The following is an 18,353-nucleotide window of genomic DNA, read 5'->3' as shown; positions in this document are numbered from 1 at the left end:
GAGGAGCCTCATCTAATGGAAACCATATTTTCATAGCTATTCTACCGGTAGTTACTCCAGTAACGGATGTGATATTTGGCACTGTGGGCCTCAGGTATTTGGGCTTGTTGGAAATTTGAAGGATGTGATTTCTATATTCACACCACTGATGATGGGCACTTTCAAGCAGTGTTCACACCTCTATCAAAAGACCTTGTTCCAGCTGAACAGGTTAACTCATGTAGGATCCACTTGTATGTGGTGTACAGTATGTGTATGCATCCAATATTCTTCAAAATTGCTTTCCATACCTTTAATATTATCTTTGCTTGTTTGGGCCACTTATAGTTTACAAACATTCCAATTCCAACAGGGACTACTAGCGTTACCAAAGAAATACCTAATATAAAGAGAAAATCATGTTGTAAGTATTAACAGTCAGAGAGATTCACCCTGCCAGGCATAAATCTTGATATTCTATATGTAAATGTACAGTAGTAATTTTCTCTGTCATACCATTGGTCAACTTTCAATATTGATGATTTTGAAAAATGCTTGATTAACAGAGAAAAGTTGTAGAAATAGCTAAATAATAAACAGAATAGAGTTGAGTTCAATGAGATAATTTATAAATGGCAGAAACTCATTTTAATTAACCTCTTCAACTCCCAAGCCTGTTTTCACCTCCTTACCAGGCCAAATTTTACAATTCTGACCAGTGTCACATTATGAGGTAATAACTCTGGAATGCTTCAACATACAGTGGAGAAAATAAGTATTTGATACACTGCTGATTGTACAAGTTTTCCCCTCTACAAAGAATGGAGAATTCTCTAATTTTTATCATAGGTACACTTCAACTGTGAGAGACTGAATCTTAAAAAAAACCCAGAAAATCACATTGTATGATTTTTACATAATTAATTAGCATTTTATTGCATGAAATAAGTATTTAATACAATAGCAAAACAGAACTTAATATTTGGTGCAGAAACTTTGTTTGCAGTTACAGAGGTCCGATGTTTCCTGTAGTTCTTGACACTGCAGCAGGGATTTTGTCCCACTCCTCCATACAGATCTTCTCCAGATCTTTCAGGTTATGGGACTGTCGCTGGGCAACATTCTATTGGGTTCAGGTCTGGAGACTGGCTAGGCCACTCCAAGAACTTGAAATGCTTCTTACGGAGGGGAGAAAAAACCCAGAATATTATAATCTGATTTGGATGAATCAGTGATGTCAGAATGTGAATGTGCATCTGATTCTTCTTCTTCATTCTCTGATGTCGGTATAGGGGGTAGACCGTGCTTCCCTTTAGAAGACACAGACAGGTCAGACAAGGCTGTAAGGTCTACCATGGGTATCATGCTAAAACCCTCAAATCGGTACAGGATATTATGTTTGGGGGATTAGAGCAGAAGAAGATGCGTACATTTCCAATAAATGAGAAAATTCAAGCTCTCATTAAAAAAGAATGTAAAAAAACGGAAAAGAAACGTTCGCTATCCTCGTCTTCAAATGGAAAAAGGTACCCCTTTAGTGAGGAGGAGAAGGCCCTGATAGACATAGTAGTGGCCAAATAGTCCAGAAAATCTATGTTGCCCTTTGAAGACTTGAGTATCCTGAAAGACTCACTGGTTAGGAAGGTTAATGGATGCCTAAGGCCTGGGAATCCTCCAGAAACCGGATATCTCGGTGAACTGTACAGCCAGATCTATGATGATCTGGATGAAAAACTGGATGTCAAACTAATGGATAATGTTTAGAGAGAAAAGATTCTGGCCAATCTACCATTGATGCAGAGAGCAGCAGCCTTTCTTGCATATGTCTCAGCAGACTCGGTAAGGCTGGCAGCCAAGTCAGCGGGCCTCTTTAACGCCTCTCGTAAGGCACTATAGCTCAAATTTAGGCTGGAGGATGTCCAGTCTAAAACTAAGCCATGTTCCATTCTGAATGATGGAGAGTATCTCTTTGACATCCTGGACAAAGCTGATGATTGAAAGAAGAGATTTCCTAATCTGTCCATCCCAGAGTATAAAAGGTCCTTTCAGAGGAGAAGGTACGGCTGGAAAAGACCTCCTAGGGATCAAGGAAAATGGGAAGACAAAAAAGGAAAAAATAGAGGATTCATGGTTGGGTGTCCCTCCATAGGGGGAAGGAAGTCTTTCTCAGTGACACCATTCCCCCCTGTAGGGGGAAGGCCTTCCTTCTTCCTCCCTGCCTGAGCAAGAATTTCATCCAATGGTTGGATTCTAGGTGTAGTGGAATCAGGCCTGAGGTTGGAATTTCAGACTGTTCCTCTGTGAACAGTCACAGTAATATAACCCAGGAATCTGAGCCCTGGATGCAGAAATTTTGAATCTAGTTCAGAAACAAGTTCTCATAGAGGTACCAATGGAAGAAGGAAAAAAGGCATTCTATTTCCCCTTTTCTATAAAGAGGCCAGATGGAGTCAATAAAATTGGCTATAAAACATCTCTTTACAGATTGTTACATGAGTGTGCTGGACCTGAAAGATGCATACCACAATGTCCCGATCCATGGAAGAGACCAGAAATTCCTAAGGGTGGCCCTATTCATAAACAAAAAAGTCAGAAATTTTCAGTTCAGGGCCTTGCCCTTCGGTCTGCTCATGGCCACGACAGTATTTTCGAAAATCATAGTGGAAATTACAGCGCATCTTCAGCAGCAGGACACTAATAATTCCATACTTGGGTGATTTGCTAATTGTTGGCTGATCAGTAGGACACTGCAACTTACAGCTAGCAAGGGTCAGAGCCATCTTGGAGGAATTGGGTTAGCCTCTAAACCTAAAAAAAAAATCAAAGCTAAATAAAAAAATCATTCTTTTTAGATCTAATCTTAGCTTCAGTAAGTCAGATTTATTTCCAACCAGATAAGAAAATACAGGGTGTGGTAGCCTTGGTATCCGCGGCAGTTAACAATCCTACCGTGACACTCAAAAAGGCAATGTCTTTGTTAAGGACCTTGACCTCATGTGTCCCAGCAGTACTATGGGCCAAATTTCATACCAGACAATTGCAGCAAGAGATTCTGATAGGCGACAGACAGCCCAGAGGGTGCTTGGAAGGAAAGCTAAGTCTTTCTTCAGTGATAACCAATGCTCTCTTAAGGTGGCTAAGTGTAGAGAATCTGTCAGTAGGGGTCCTATTGGTATACCAGATTACGGATGTTATAACTACAGATGCAAGTATAAGTTGATGGGCAGCGCATCTGAGAAACTGTGCATTCCAGGGTGTTTATTCAGAACATGAGAAGAGAAGTTAATCCATCTTGAAGAACTTCTAGCAGTGAAATGTCGACTGAGAAATATCTAGCATCTCCCCAAAGTAGTCATGTTTGTATGCTGTTGGACAATCGAACAATGGTGGCTTACATCATTTATCAGAGGGGAACATGATCTCGCTTCCTGAAGGCCGCAACAAAGGATTATTTTCGGAAGGCAGAAAAGCATCTCTGGTCATTAACAGCATTGCAAATAAAAGGCAAATAAAAAAACAGGGCAATATATTTTTACAATTTTTTTTTACTTTTTTACTTTATCCCTCTATGGGACTTTAACTTTTATCACTCTGACTGCTGGTATAATGCATTCCAATGCTTTATACCAGTCAGTGTTAAACTGACAGAAGCTTCTTAGACCATGCTCTCAGCATGGTTCAACAGACTTGCTGTATCTGGCACACCCAGAGGTCGTCATGATAGGAGAGGGAGTCCTATCCCATCCTCCTAAATGTTGTGATTGATATCGATCACAGCATTTAGGGGTTTAAACATCCTGGTGCGGACACCGCTTCTGGCTGTGAGAGCTGGGGCTCAAATATCAAATAAGCTGATTTTGGGGGCATAGTTCCTGTGACGTGCATGATCGCCTTGACGTACCTGTATGTCATCGGTTGGGAACTCCTTTCTGACCATGAGGTATAGGTACGTCAAATGGGAAAGGGTTAAACGCGTCTCTTTTGCAACACTTAGATAGAATGTTGTCCTAGTAGGCATTTGGACATCATAGAGTTTACTTTGGTTATAACGACCCATTGCCAAGGATTTCTTAATCTGAATGAAAGTTGACCAGCAACTGGCCAGTAGTCTGAAAACAAGTGGTCTTTATGAGACAACTCCTTTATTATGCTTGGATTACTACAAATGCTGTCCTTTAGGACCCACTTGTAAACAGAATTGAAGTGTCGTTTCACCATTACTTAATCCAAGAGAAACCTGTGCTTTAATGCTTGCCATAGTCAAAAAGTAAAAGTTGAACCTTTTTTGCACTAACTTGAAGTACTAATTATAAGTGTAGAAATGAATATGACGTTACAAAAATGGTCAGTACCATCTCACTCTCCAGCTGTTATTAAGCAATAGGGTCCAAGAAGCCATGAAAGCATGTTGGAAAATAAAGACTCATATCTTCAAAACAGTTGGAAAGTCCCACACTGCACAGCAATGTTAATATACAAAGTCAGTCCATATACAATTAAAATCTGCTAAAATGCCACCGTGGACTAAAAGGCAGCTTGTTCGGCAATATAGTTCAGTATTTACATCTTCAGTGGGGCAATTATTGCATGCAGGGGCTTAAGCCAGTTATGCACATTAGGTTGGTTATGCACATTACATAGTAACATAGTAACATATATTATTTAAGGTAGAAGGGAGACTTTAAGTCCATCTAGTTCAACCCATAGCCTAACCTTTTGATCCAGAGGAAGGCAAAAAAAAAAACATGCGGCAAATACTTATCTCCTAATTGGGGAAAAAAATTCCTTCCCGACTCCACATACGGCAATCAGACTAGTTCCCTGGATCAACGCCCTATCAAGGAATCTAGTATACATACCCTGTAACATTATACTTTTCAAGAAAGGAATTCAGTCCCTTCTTAACTTTTAGTAGTGAATCAGTCATTACAACATCATACGGCAGAGAGTTCCATAGCCTCACTGTTCTTACAGTAAAGAATCTGCGTCACAGGAGAGCTCAACTGAGCTCTCCTGTATTCTCTATGAGAGAGATGCTGCCAGACTCCTCTATCCTCCTTCAGACTCTTCTGTCCCCTTAGAGACTTCTCTGTTCCCATACAGGCTCCTCTGTCCTCCTCCAGACTCCTTTGTTTTCCTAGAGACTTATCTTTTCTCCGTCAGGCTCTTCTGTCATAGAAATTCCTCTCTCATCGTCCAGACTCCTCTGTCTTCCTTGAGATTCCTCTATCTTCCTCCAACCTCCTGTGTCCTCCAGACTCCTCTAACCTCTTCTAGACTCCTTTATTCTCCAGACCCCTCAGTCCTTGTAGAGTTTTCTGTCCTCTTAAGGGGGCTTTACACATAGCAGTATCGCTAGCAATATCGCTATGTGTGATACTTACCTCCGACCGGCTCCCCCGCTGTCTGTCGCTGATCGCGCGAGATCGGCCGGGTCCATTTCTCGTTGGGCGCTTCCTGCTGGTGCCGACGAGCGACTTGTGGACTCGGGCGGGAGGACGTCAGCATCGCTGCGTGTGAAAGGTAAGTAACGACCGCTGCTGCGTTGCTACATCGCTAGTGAGATCTGCCTGTTTGGCAGCTCACTAGCGACCATTTAGCATTGCACCAGCGATCCTGACCGGGTCGTATAGTGGTCGGATCGCTGGTACATCGCTAAATGTAAAGGGGCCTCTACAGACTTCTCTATCTTCCTTCAGACTCTTTTGTCCTCCAATCTCCTTTTTCCTCCTTCAGACTTCTTGGTCCTTCAGACTCTTCTGTCCTCCTCCACCCTCCCCCACACCTCTGACAACAGCTTAACTCCACTTGGAGCAAAAGAGTCAGTCTTTGAAATTCCAAAAGCTAGTTCTTTCTCTCTGTCCTGATATCATATGTCAGGAGGCCACCATACACATATACAAGGGTAAGCCCTACTGATATTGATGGGATTTAACACATTTGCTAAAAATGTTTACATCATGTTTGCTATATTGGTAAGTTTGACCTTACATTACATTGTGTTTCAGATGAAACTGATCAGTATGCTGAGAAAGTATCCTTACCTCTCAACTCACTTAATTTTCCTTGTCCAATAACCTCAAGCCGGCGTTAATCAGTTGTAATAATACATACCTTTATCTATTCTATTTATCACCTGAGCTTGATTTGCTTCTACTATTTCCTAAAGTCAATATCCCAGTGCCCTCAAAAATCACTATGTGAATAATGTAAGTGTGTTATCTGATTACTCTGCACTTTTCAAGGAAAGACTTTAAAATAATAAATTCCAAGCCAATGAGTTTACGTGTCAAAGAAAAGATAAAACAGTAAGGAATGAATTAGTAAATATTTTACTGCTCCCTCTGCTGATCCTGAAGCCCCTGGTAGAATCATGAAATGGAAGTAATTGGTTTAGAAAACTCATTTTAAATACTACATTAGGATAGTTAGTAGAGGATTTCCCTTTGGACCCTAATGCATTACCTAGAACTCAGATTAGTTACCAAAATATTTCTGCTCTGGAAAATTGGACAATGTGTAATGCCTCGTTTCTCCTCTAGTGGTGCTGAAGGAAAAAAGAACACTTTTTTGCCTCGACCTCACCCACAGGAAAACCTGTGTTCAGGTTTTCATTGGGCAACTCTTCTAAAAAATTTGATTGTTCAAAGCATTGAATGCAATTTTAAAGAATAAATCAGGAGTAGGTGAAAAATAAAAGATTTTAGTTTTTATTTTCTTACTTACCTATACTATCGTATGGTATAACGATGGCATTGGAATCAACCCATTTTTTGGTGTATATAAATAGGCATAGTGGCATCATACCAAGTGCAAATAATGTTGAACAAGTGGTCATGCTTAAACTGCAAAAAATACAAATACCAGGTAAGATAGTGAATAAAATAGTAATAGTAAGTAAAATATACTAGCTTTAAAAATTTCTTGATTCTTTGACTAGTACAAAATGTTTTGAAAAAATAAACTATTGTCACTTTCACAATAATGTAATTGTCAATGTTTACTAAAAGTTGAATACAGTAAAATGATAATCATCTAGTAGCTTCAAGTCTGGCTGTATGCAAGGGGTTAACCCACCACCCTTACACAACGGTATGCCACAGATATATTAGTTTTTCTGTCCCTAAACAATGTCAATGCTGAAGGGTCACAGTGCTTCCTTATCGCAGCATTACGGTATTAGTTTTTAAGTGAGCTGTCAGCAAATAGTAGTAGTAGTGTCTGCTGTCAGAAGTGTTGTAAAACAATAAACATACGTATTATTAATTATATTTTAGACCTTTTTTTCACTTTTTGTAATATGTTGTTTTATTTTTAAAATTGGAGATAATTTGGAAAATTATTTTTTTTTGTATTTAATATATCCATTGTTAGCCACTATTGAGAGCAGCTGCTCACATTTGCCTAGAAAAGCAATAGTGATGTAAACTATCATTATGATTGCTGCAAACGTGGGCCGGGGCAGATCACTCAGGGGTGGACGTAACATTGTAAACTGTGCAGCTGCTCAGGGAACCGAGAGGCAAGGGAGGCCAATTCCATCTCCAAAGCAGCAGACACATGGACTGCAAAGAGCCAACATACTGTTCTTGCACAGACCCTCTAATGTCTATGTTCGCCCCTGAGCTCCCTGTAATATGACGTCTCGTTTCCTCTGGACTTCTGGCTAGGCAAAAGGAGGGGATAGGATATAGCTTGGACTCAAAGTGCCATGATTTCCCCTGCATTGTAGATAGAGACATTGCTCATTGAAGCTTGGGAGAACCCTGGCAGTTGTTGCTTCATGGAACAACCACTTTGTTTCCCGCTGGATTTCTACCCCACCACTACCTTTTTTAGTGTTCAGACACAAGAGATTTCCTCCAGACGGTCAGTTTTCTCACAAGCTCCTTTGAGCAGCAACACAATCCTCTGGTTCTACCATATCCGCGCCGACCAAGACCCATATTGCTCGAAGCAGGCGCTGACAAACTATATTGCTGTTACCAATCCTTGCCACCATAGGGTCAGCATGATCAGGCTTCCCTTCCAGGAAAGTAAAAGCTGTGATCTGCGTATGCCAGTGAGTGTGCGCAGTGCACAACTATTATGGCCAAAGTATGGGTGACCACCCCTACACTCCTCTGCCCTTTGTATGCCACATTTACTTTGTTTAAATGTACTTCTATTAGACATTCCAAATAATCAAATACATATGGCAGCACCCTCTGGAATAAGAAAAAAATAATTAAAAAAAATATGTTACCACTATATAAGCAGGCATAATATTAATTCTTTTACACATGTTTGTAAAGGCAGCCTGCATGGCTAGCTGCTTTTATACAGTTGTCGGGATGGGACTGAATGAAAAAACCTGAATTTAAGAGATGTTTTCATTAATTTTGCCCATCTAGTGCATGTCAATGGCTCTGACATCCCCATTCTGTTTGCACCATTGCTCTCTGGTGAATTCACGACAGATAGAAGAAGAGAAGCTTCCTGCGCACTTATCGCCATATCTCCTGAGATATGAGAAGATTTAAATGTATGCAGTAGATAAGGTAAAATGGACTTATCTCAAGCCTTATCTCATACCAGCTAAGAAGATACTTTCTCTGATAAGATCTTGTCTCAGAATGCTTATTGCTCATTTTCAGAGCAAATATTGTACTTTAAAAAAAAAAACCAGAATTCCTCCATTTGTAATGGTTCCATTTTTCCACTGAGGTCTATAAATGAATGATTAGGCCTCTAAGTCAAATTAGTAAACCTAGTAATATTTAAATATCTCAAAAGCAAAATGTATTAATGTTGAAAAACTGTTGGTTCTGCGTTGTAGATATATAACCTTAAGGTGTTAAACATTTACTCCCAACATGGATTGAATCCTCAAATCAGTAATCTAGGCACAATTACCACATTTTTCTATGATAGATACATTCCTCTAAAAAATGTAAACTGAATTGATTTTTTATTTTTTTCAATGTAAAGTTTATATTTCACTTCAATTCTTTGAATATATTTATTTTATATAACTGCAAATCTTTTTAGGAAAAAAAACATAAATGGGATAAAAGTTAATGAAAACTAAGCTTTTTTCATATTTCTCTCTATGAAGTCATCTCTCTTTTATCTAGTGTCCCATTTTCCTGCTTTATTAGCTATGAGTTTGGCAGATGGGACACATATAAATGAATGCAGCATCAATAGTAAAAGATAGAATGTTAAAAATAATAAAAAAAATAAAAAATAGGGGTATACTCACCTCCTGCCGACCCCCGATCTCCTCAGCGGCGATCCCGGTCTTCATCGGCGCTGGCGGCAACTTACTTTCCCAGGGATGCATTGCGTGAATAACCTCTGATGATGTAGCAGTCTCGCGAGACCGCTACGTCATCAGAGGTGATTTACGCAATGCATCCCTGGGAATGGAAGTTGCTGGCAGCGTCGCTGAGGGCGGGAAGGACTCCAGAGGCCGACAGAGGGTGAGTATATCTCTATTTTTTATTTTAATTCTATTTTTTACAGGAATATGGTACCCAGGGCATGAAGGAGAGTCTCAAATTAAGCGCTTACTTTATGCATGGTGGGCATAGCCACATGTGTAAAGTGCGCGTTTCAATGCATTCCTATGTCGGCGGAATCGCCATGATTCCGCAGAATTAATGGACATGCTTTGAATTTTACCACTATGCGATTCTGCAGCGGGAAAATACGCAGCATGGGCACAGCAACTGCGGAATCCCATAGGATTGCATGGGAATGTGTTTTTTAAGCATTTCCGCAGCAGCAAAAACGCGGCAGAAACGCTTAAAAAGCGCAAATTGGGCAAACAGCCTTGTTGTGTAATTTTTTCCCAAAACCTTCAAATATGGGTGCAACATGAAAATTCAAATTGCTCTGTATTCTCTTCCTTTCCTTTGTTAAAGTGAATGCAAATCACTGAAAGACACTCTCACCTTCTATAATCTACAGTTACGATATTCCGCCTTAATTTCTCGGATTCATTGTAGCTACTATTCCTACTATCCTGATAGTTATACCCACATTTATTAGCTAAATTTATTTTTCAGTCAAATGGGGAGGGTGCAGCTGTGCTGGGGGAGAAAATGGCTAGAAGGTTGGAGGAGTGTTTAAACTAGGGACGGGGGGGAGGGTATTCCTTTTATAGGAGGGGAATACAGTGCAGATAGAGACCTGGGCGCAAATAATGAAATTGGGGGTGGGGGTGGCATGGGGGGTGGGGTTAGAACAGTTAATAATTTAGAAAGAATAGAGGTACAGAGAGATACATAAAGTGCATGTATACTAATGACAGAAGCCTCGCCAACAAAATGGAGGAATTGGAGTTAATGTTGTTGGAACATAATTATGACATGGTGGGGATATCTGAGACATGGCTGGACGAGAGCCATGACTGGGCGGTTAATTTACAGGGCTATAGTCTTTTCAGAAATGACCGAACAAATAAACGAGGGGGAGGCGTGTGTTATATGTAAAATCATCCTTAAAACCCATCCTTCATGATAATATATATGAATCTAATGAAATTGTAGAGTCCCTGTGGGTAGAGATAAGGGGAGGGGGGAAAATAATAAATTACTGATAGGGGTTTGTTATAAGTCTCCAAAAATAATGGAAGCAACAGAGAATATCCTCATAAAGCAAATAGATGAAGCTGCGACTCAAGGATAAGTCATTATTAAGGAGGACTTCAACTACCCTGAAATACATTGGGGAACCGAAACCTGCAGTTCCAGCAAAGGTAATAGGTTTTTGACAACTATGAGAGACAATTACCTTTCACAACTGGTTCAGGACCCAACAAGAGGGGGGGCACTGCTAGACCTAATATTAACCAACAGGCCAGACCGCATATCAAATGTAAGGTGTTATGATTGAGTCACCATAGGAGGCAAAAACAGAAATGCTAGCGAAGTCCTGAAAACCAGAGAAGTTGGCAACTATCAGATTGCAGACCCCTGAACCTATCAACACAACTAGCAGTAGCCGAGGGGGGTTCCTACGATGACCTAGACCCCTCGATCACAGCCGGAGAGATACATAGGCCTAAAGAAGGAAAGGGGAAATCTAACTGCCCCAGAGCAGACCCCAAAGCAATGGCAGCCCCCACATATAATGACTGTGAAGCAAGATGAAAACACTTACACAGACAGAAAGACAGGCTGAGCAAAGACGGGGCCCAAAAACTACCTAGATAGGAACGGATAGGAAGGCTGCTGTTTGCAATCTGCCAAAACCCTATCAGAGACAAAAGCCAACAAGCTGATATAAAAATGGCCTTGAAGCAACTAAGCTTCAAAAACTAAATCAGCACTCAGGTACTTTCAGAAGACAGAGCTCACGGAACACTGCACACTCCAGCAGGGAGTGGCAGAATCCAAAAAGCAAGAAAAACAAAAACAAATCTTAGATGCAAAAGGCAAAACAGAAAACTTAGCTTTAGGAGAGCAGGAATCAGACTGGTCTCCAAGTGTCCACAGAGAAATCACCCGCAGGGCAGAAAGGGCGTAGGCTGCCTTAAATCCAGTCAGTGACTCCACTCAGCCAATCGTCTTCATTAGTCCCAGGTGCCTGATAATCAGGCTCACTACCTTCCTTCACTAGAATAGGGAGTTCACCAGGCCTCAGTGACGGAGGGGAAAATGAACTCACAACAGTAAGGGTTGAGGGTCACTTGGGTAATAGTGATCACAAATTAATATGTTTTCATGTATCCTTTAATAAGATGTGTAGTAGAGGGGTTACAAGGACACTAAACTTCAGGAAGGCAAATTTCCAACGGATGAGAGATGATCTTGGTGCAATTAACTGGGACGATTTCCTGAGACATAAAAATACACAAAGAAAATGGGAGACGTTTATTAGCATCCTGAATAGGACCTGTGCACAATATATACAGTGGGGAAAAAAGTATTTAGTCAGTCAGCAATAGTGCAAGTTCCACCATTTAAAAAGATGAGAGGCGTCTGTAATTTACATCATAGGTAGACCTCAACTATGGGAGACAAACTGAGAAAAAAAATCCAGAAAATCACATTGTCTGTTTTTTTTTCATTTTATTTGCATATTATGGTGGAAAATAAGTATTTGGTCAGAAACAAAATTTCATCTCAATACTTTGTGATATATCCTTTGTTGGCAATGACAGAGGTCAAACGTTTTCTGTAAGTCTTCACAAGGTTGCCACACACTGTTGTTGGTATGTTGGCCCATTCCTCCATGCAGATCTCCTCTAGAGCAGTGATGTTTTTGGCTTTTCGCTTGGCAACACGGACTTTCAACTCCCTCCAAAGGTTTTCTATAGGGTTGAGATCTGGAGACTGGCTAGGCCACTCCAGGACCTTGAAATGCTTCTTACGAAGCCACTCCTTCGTTGCCCTGGCGGTGTGCTTTGGATCATTGTCATGTTGAAAGACCCAGCCACATTTCATCTTCAATGCCCTTGCTGATGGAAGGAGGTTTGCACTCAAAATCTCACGATACATGGCCCCATTCATTCTTTCATGTACCCGGATCAGTCGTCCTGGCCCCTTTGCAGAGAAACAGCCCCAAAGCATGATGTTTCCACCACCATGCTTTACAGTAGGTATGGTGTTTGATGGATGCAACTCAGTATTCTTTTTCCTCCAAACACGACAAGTTGTGTTTCTACCAAACAGTTCCAGTTTGGTTTCATCAGACCATAGGACATTCTCCCAAAACTCCTCTGGATCATCCAAATGCTCTCTAGCAAACTTCAGACGGGCCCGGACATGTACAGGCTTAAGCAGTGGGACACATCTGGCACTGCAGGATCTGAGTCCATGGTGGCGTAGTGTGTTACTTATGGTAGGCCTTGTTACATTGGTCCCAGCTCTCTGCAGTTCATTCACTAGGTCCCCCCCGCGTGGTTCAGGGATTTTTGCTCACCGTTCTTGTGATCATTCTGACCCCACGGGGTGGGATTTTGCGTGGAGCACCAGATCGAGGGAGATTATCAGTGGTCTTGTATGTCTTCCATTTTCTAATTATTGCTCCCACAGTTGATTTCTTCACTCCAAGCTGGTTGGCTATTGCAGATTTAGTCTTCCCAGCCTGGTGCAGGGCGACAATTTTGTTTCTGGTGTCCTTTGACAGCTCTTTGGTCTTCACCATAGTGGAGTTTGGAGTCAGACTGTTTGAGGGTGTGCACAGGTGTCTTTTTATACTGATAACAAGTTTAAACAGGTGCCATTACTACAGGTAATGAGTGGAGGAAAGAGGAGACTCTTAAAGAAGAAGTTACAGGTCTGTGAGAGCCAGAAATCTTGATTGCTTGTTTCTGACCAAATACTTATTTTCCACCATAATATGCAAATAAAATGAAAAAAAAAACAGACAATGTGATTTTCTGGATTTTTTTTTCTCAGTTTGTCTCCCATAGTTGAGGTCTACCTATGATGTAAATTACAGACGCCTCTCATCTTTTTTAAGTGGTGGAACTTGCACTATTGCTGACTGACTAAATACTTTTTTCCCCACTGTACCATATGGGAATAAACATGCTAGAAATAGGAGGAGACCACTATGGCTAAATAGAGCTGTAAGGGGTGCAATAAGAGATAAAAATAAAGCATTTAGAGAATTAAAGCAAGTAGGTAGTGATGAGTCATTAACTAAATACAGAAAATTAAATAAATTCTGTAAAAAGCAAATCAAGACAGCAAAGATTGAGACAGAGACTCATTGCCAGAGAAAGTAAAAATAATCCCAAAATATTCTTTAACTACATAAATAGTAAGAAGCTAAAAAATGATAGTGTTGGGCCCCTTAAAAATAGTCTGGGTGAAATGGTGGATGAGGATGAGGAAAAAGCCAATATGCTAAATGACTTTTTTTTCAACAGTATTTACACAAGAAAATCCCATGACGGATAACATGATCAGGGATAAAAGTTCTCCATTAAATGTCACCTGCTTAACCCAGCAGGAAGTACGGCGGCATCTAAAAATCACTAAAATTGACAAATCCCCGGGCCCGGATGGGATACACCCCCGAGTACTGCAGGAATTAAGCACAGTCATAGATAGACCATTATTTTTAATCTTTAAAGATTCCATAATAGCAGGGTCTGTACCACATGACTGGCGTATAGCAAATGTGGTGCAAATATTCAAAAAGGGGACAAAAACTGAACTTGGAAATTATAGGCCAGAAAGTTTAACCTCAACTGTGGGTAAAATCCTGGAGGGTTTTCTAAGAGATACTATACTGGAGTATCTGGAGAAGAATAACCTCATGACCCAATATCAACATGGGTTTACAAGGGACCGTTCCTGTCAGACTAATCTGATAAGCTTTTATGAAGAGGTAAGTTCAGGACTGGACCAAGGGAATGCAGTGGACGTGGTGTACATGGACTTTTCAAAAGCTTTTGATACGGAGCCACACAAAAGGTTAATACATAAAATGAGAACAATGGGGATAGGGGAAAATATGTGTAGGTGGGTTAAGAGCTGGTTCAGGGATAGGAAGCAAAGGGTGGTTCACGGACTGGGTCACGGTTAGCAGTGGGGTACCACAGGGGTCAGTTTTGGGCCCGCTTCTTTTTAACATATTTATTAATGACCTTGTAGGGGGCATAGAGAGTAGAAATTCAATATTTGCAGATGACATTAAACTCTGCAGGGTAATCAATACAGAGGAGGACAATTTTATATTACAGGAGGATTTATGTAAACTAGAAGCTTGGGCTGATAAATGGCAAATGAGCTTTAATGGGGATAAATGTAAGGTCATGCACTTGGGTGGAACAAACAAGATGTATAATTATGTGCTTAATTGTAAAACACTGGGCAAAACTGTCAGTGAAAAAGACCTGGGTGTATGGGTGGATGACAAACTCACATTTAGTGTACAGTGTCAGGCAGCTGCTGCAAAGGCAAATAAAATAATGGGATGCATTAAGAGAGGCATAGATGCTCATGAGGAGAACATAATTTTACCTCTATATAAGTCACTAGTGCGACCACACTTAGAATACTGTGTACAGTTCTGGTCTCCAGTGTATAAGAAAGACATAGCTGAACTGGAGCGGGTGCAGAGAAGAGCGACCAAGGTTATTAGGGAACTAGGAAGTCTGCGATACCAAGACAGGTTATTACACTCGGGGTTATTTAGATTGGAAAATCGAAGACTTAGGGGTGATCTTATTACAATGTATAAATATATGCGGGGACAGTACAAAGACCTTTCTAGTGATCTTTTTACTCTTAGACCTGTGACGGGGACAAGGGGGCATCCTCTACTTCTGGAGGAAAGAAGGTTTAAGCATACTCACAAACGCGGATTCTTTACTGTAAGAGCAGTGAGACTATGGAACTCTCTGCCATATGATGTTGTAAGGAGTGATTCCCTAATAAAATTTAAGAAGGGACTGGATGCCTTTCTTGAAAAGTATAATATTAAAGGGTATATACACTAGTTTCCTTAATATTGTGTTGATCCAGGGAGCTAGTCTGATTGCCGTATGTGGAGTCGGGATGGAATTTTTTTCCCCAATGTGAAGCTTACTGTTTGCCACATGGGTTTTTTTTGCCTTCCTCTGGATCAACATGTTAGGGCAAGTTAAGATAAGATATGGGTTGAACTAGATGGACTTAAAGTCTTCCTTCAACCTTAATAACTATGTACTATGCACTAAATCAAAAGTATTTTGCTTGTGCAAATTTTAAATAATGGAGTGCGACTTTTTATTTTTTTAAAATTTTTTTAGGTACTTGACATCATGTCACCAACTGCTGCAGCAGTATACGGGCCTGTGCACACGTTGCAGTTTTGTTGCATTTTGTGACTTTTTTAACTCCACAGGTTTGGTACAAAACCTGACGCTAGCAAAATGAAGGAGACATGCACATGTTGCTTGTTTTTGATTTCTAGATTTGATTCAGATGTGGGTGCAGATTTAAATCTGCGGAATTGTCAATTCTTTCAGCATTTTTGCTGCAGATTTCACTCATAATAATGAGTGGGGAAAAATCTGCACGAGAAACGCAAGTAAAAAATGCATAAAAATACAACAGAAATGCACATATTTTACTCTGTTTTTCCTGCCAAAAGATGCAGAAATGGTGTAGAAATGTCTACACCAAATACTTAACGTGTGCACATACCCTAATAGATTTTTTAACAAGGTTATCTATTTTACTTATTCAGGGATTCCCAATATTGGTCATAGAGGAGAGACTGCAGGATGGTTTCAGCTCTGGAGGACTGGTGGACTCTATGGATTCATTGAATGTCCACTATTTCAATGAAAAACAAAAAAAATGCAATTTTGCTAATTAAATTTTCAACTGCCCAGTTACTTCCCAGCTAAACACAAAAAGTTGATAACAGCAATTCCAGCAGTAAATCCTTTCATAATGAGCTACCTACAGGGGGAAATACTTAAAATTAGATGTACAAAAAGGTTTAAAACTCCATACCAGTAGATTTACAGTAGTTCTAAAGAGTACAGCAATGAGGACATGCATGTGTAAAAAATGACCGTGCTCCGCTGATTACTTTGATCTCAATTTGAGATTTACATTTTCATAGCAAGAATGTTTGCATTACTCAAAAAGGAGAAAAACACAAAGTATTTCTTTTTATAATCTATGTTGTTGTTTTTTTTACCTTTCTAACTAAATTTAAAGACCTTATTCAATAACAAACATTTTATTTTCCTAGTTTTACAGCCCAGATTCCCCTATAAAATATAGCTATAGTATCAGTTATCTCTACCACTTATCTCAGGGAAAACAATTGAATAATGCAGGTTAAAAAAGAAAGAACAAACAAATACATACAAAAATAGTTAAATATAATAGATAATGCAATCTTACCTTAAATCCATGTCCCCGTCCACCCAGTAAGACAAGATATTGGAACCAGTGCCCCCCGGACAACATCCCATGATGAGAATAACAATAGCTTGAAGAGGATGGACATTAAATACAAGTGATAGCACAAAACCAGCAATTGGCATAATTCCAAACTGACAAAGAAAACCCACTATGATACCCCATGGCCATCTAATATGGCTCCAAAACTTCATAAATTCCACACTGCAGCCCAGGGAGAACATGACAAGAGCCAGCAATGTTGTGATTGTTGTAGACAATACAGTGTTAAGAATCTTATTAAAGTTGTCAGGGGGCATCAGACAGCTGGTGCCATTGCAAATGGTAGCATTTTCTGGACAATAAGACATGTTGTCATTGCCTGATGTTAGGAGATCCATGGCTTTTTAATTCAGTTTCCACCTATTGAACAAGAAACTGCTCATATCTAAATTCTGAGCCATGTCGTACATGATCACCGATCACCTGTGTATATATACATGTTACATCCAATAAAATGTGACAAAAATGTATTATGAGATCAGCTCTCTGTGGGGCATCAGGAAGAACAGGAAAGACCAGAGCCAAGAGGTAAGCTTCTTGAGATATATTTGATGTAAAATTTTACAAGAAACCTCGAGCTTAATTATTTATGAAACCTTTGCTGGTTAAAGAGTTGTACTTCAAGCTAATGTTTTGTCACAAACTAATTCCATTCCCATAATGTTTTTCTTTGTAGGCTCCACAAATGATAATACACATACCAGCTGTCCTTGTTTCCCCAGTAAGCCTATGAGGGCTGCTGAAACTGAATGTTTGGGGCCATTCAGACATCTATTTTTCGCTTATGAGTTCTATCCATGTTTTTCAAAGATGACACTCGTGCCTCTGATAATCTATGGGGCTGTTCACATGTCTGATTTCTTTTGTGGACCAAGCCGTCTGTGAAAAATCGTTGAGACATGACTAATGCTGAGCGATACCATCCGATATCGTGAAGTATCGTATCGGATTGGATCGGACCGATACCCAAAGAGTATCGGGTATTGCTGATTCCGATACCGGAAACCCCATTCAAGTCAATGGGACAGAAATATCGGAATTAAAAAAAACCCTTTCTTTACTTGCACATCCAGTTTGGGAGGGGGGAAGAGTGTGGGTGGTGCATGGGCGGACACTGTGCGTGTCTGTGTGTGCGGGTGGGGTCTGTACGGGCCTCTCGGTGGTCTGTGTGGGCCTGCCAGGGGTCTGTGCGGGCTGCCGGGGGTCTGTGCGGGCCTGCCGGGGGTCTGTGCAGGCTGTCGGGGGTCTGTGCGGGCTGTCAGGGGTCTGTACGGGCCTGCCGGGGGTCTGTGCGGGCTGCCGGGGGTGTGTGCGGGCCTGCCGGGGGTCTGTGCGGGCTGTCGGGGGTCTGTGCGGGCCTGCCGGGGGTCTGTGCGGGCTGTCGGGGGTCTGTGCAGGCCTGCCGGGGGTCTGTACGGGCCTGCCGGGGGTCTGTACGGGCCTGCCGGGGGTTGTGTAAGTGCAGGC

The 18,353-nt window shown here is 40.8% G+C and overlaps 1 protein-coding gene across 1 annotated transcript in view; it reads right to left on the bottom strand.

Moving 5' to 3' along the window:
* LOC141084657 (ileal sodium/bile acid cotransporter-like) overlaps positions 1-17,224 on the bottom strand; it is a 40,029-nt gene extending 22,805 nt beyond the window's left edge. Inside the window, exons 1-3 of the mRNA XM_073569479.1 lie at positions 16,827-17,224; positions 6,706-6,824; positions 291-379 (exon numbers count right to left, since the gene is read on the bottom strand). Coding sequence (XP_073425580.1) covers positions 291-379; positions 6,706-6,824; positions 16,827-17,224 — 606 coding nt within the window. The remainder of the gene's footprint in view (positions 1-290; positions 380-6,705; positions 6,825-16,826) is intronic.
* Positions 17,225-18,353: the final 1,129 nt, after the last annotated feature.

This window comes from Dendrobates tinctorius, unplaced genomic scaffold, assembly GCF_039654945.1.
Source record: "Dendrobates tinctorius isolate UK_male_01 unplaced genomic scaffold, ASM3965494v1 ptg000026l, whole genome shotgun sequence".
Classification (NCBI taxonomy): domain Eukaryota; kingdom Metazoa; phylum Chordata; class Amphibia; order Anura; family Dendrobatidae; genus Dendrobates; species Dendrobates tinctorius.
This window is presented reverse-complemented; position numbering and strand designations above follow the sequence as displayed.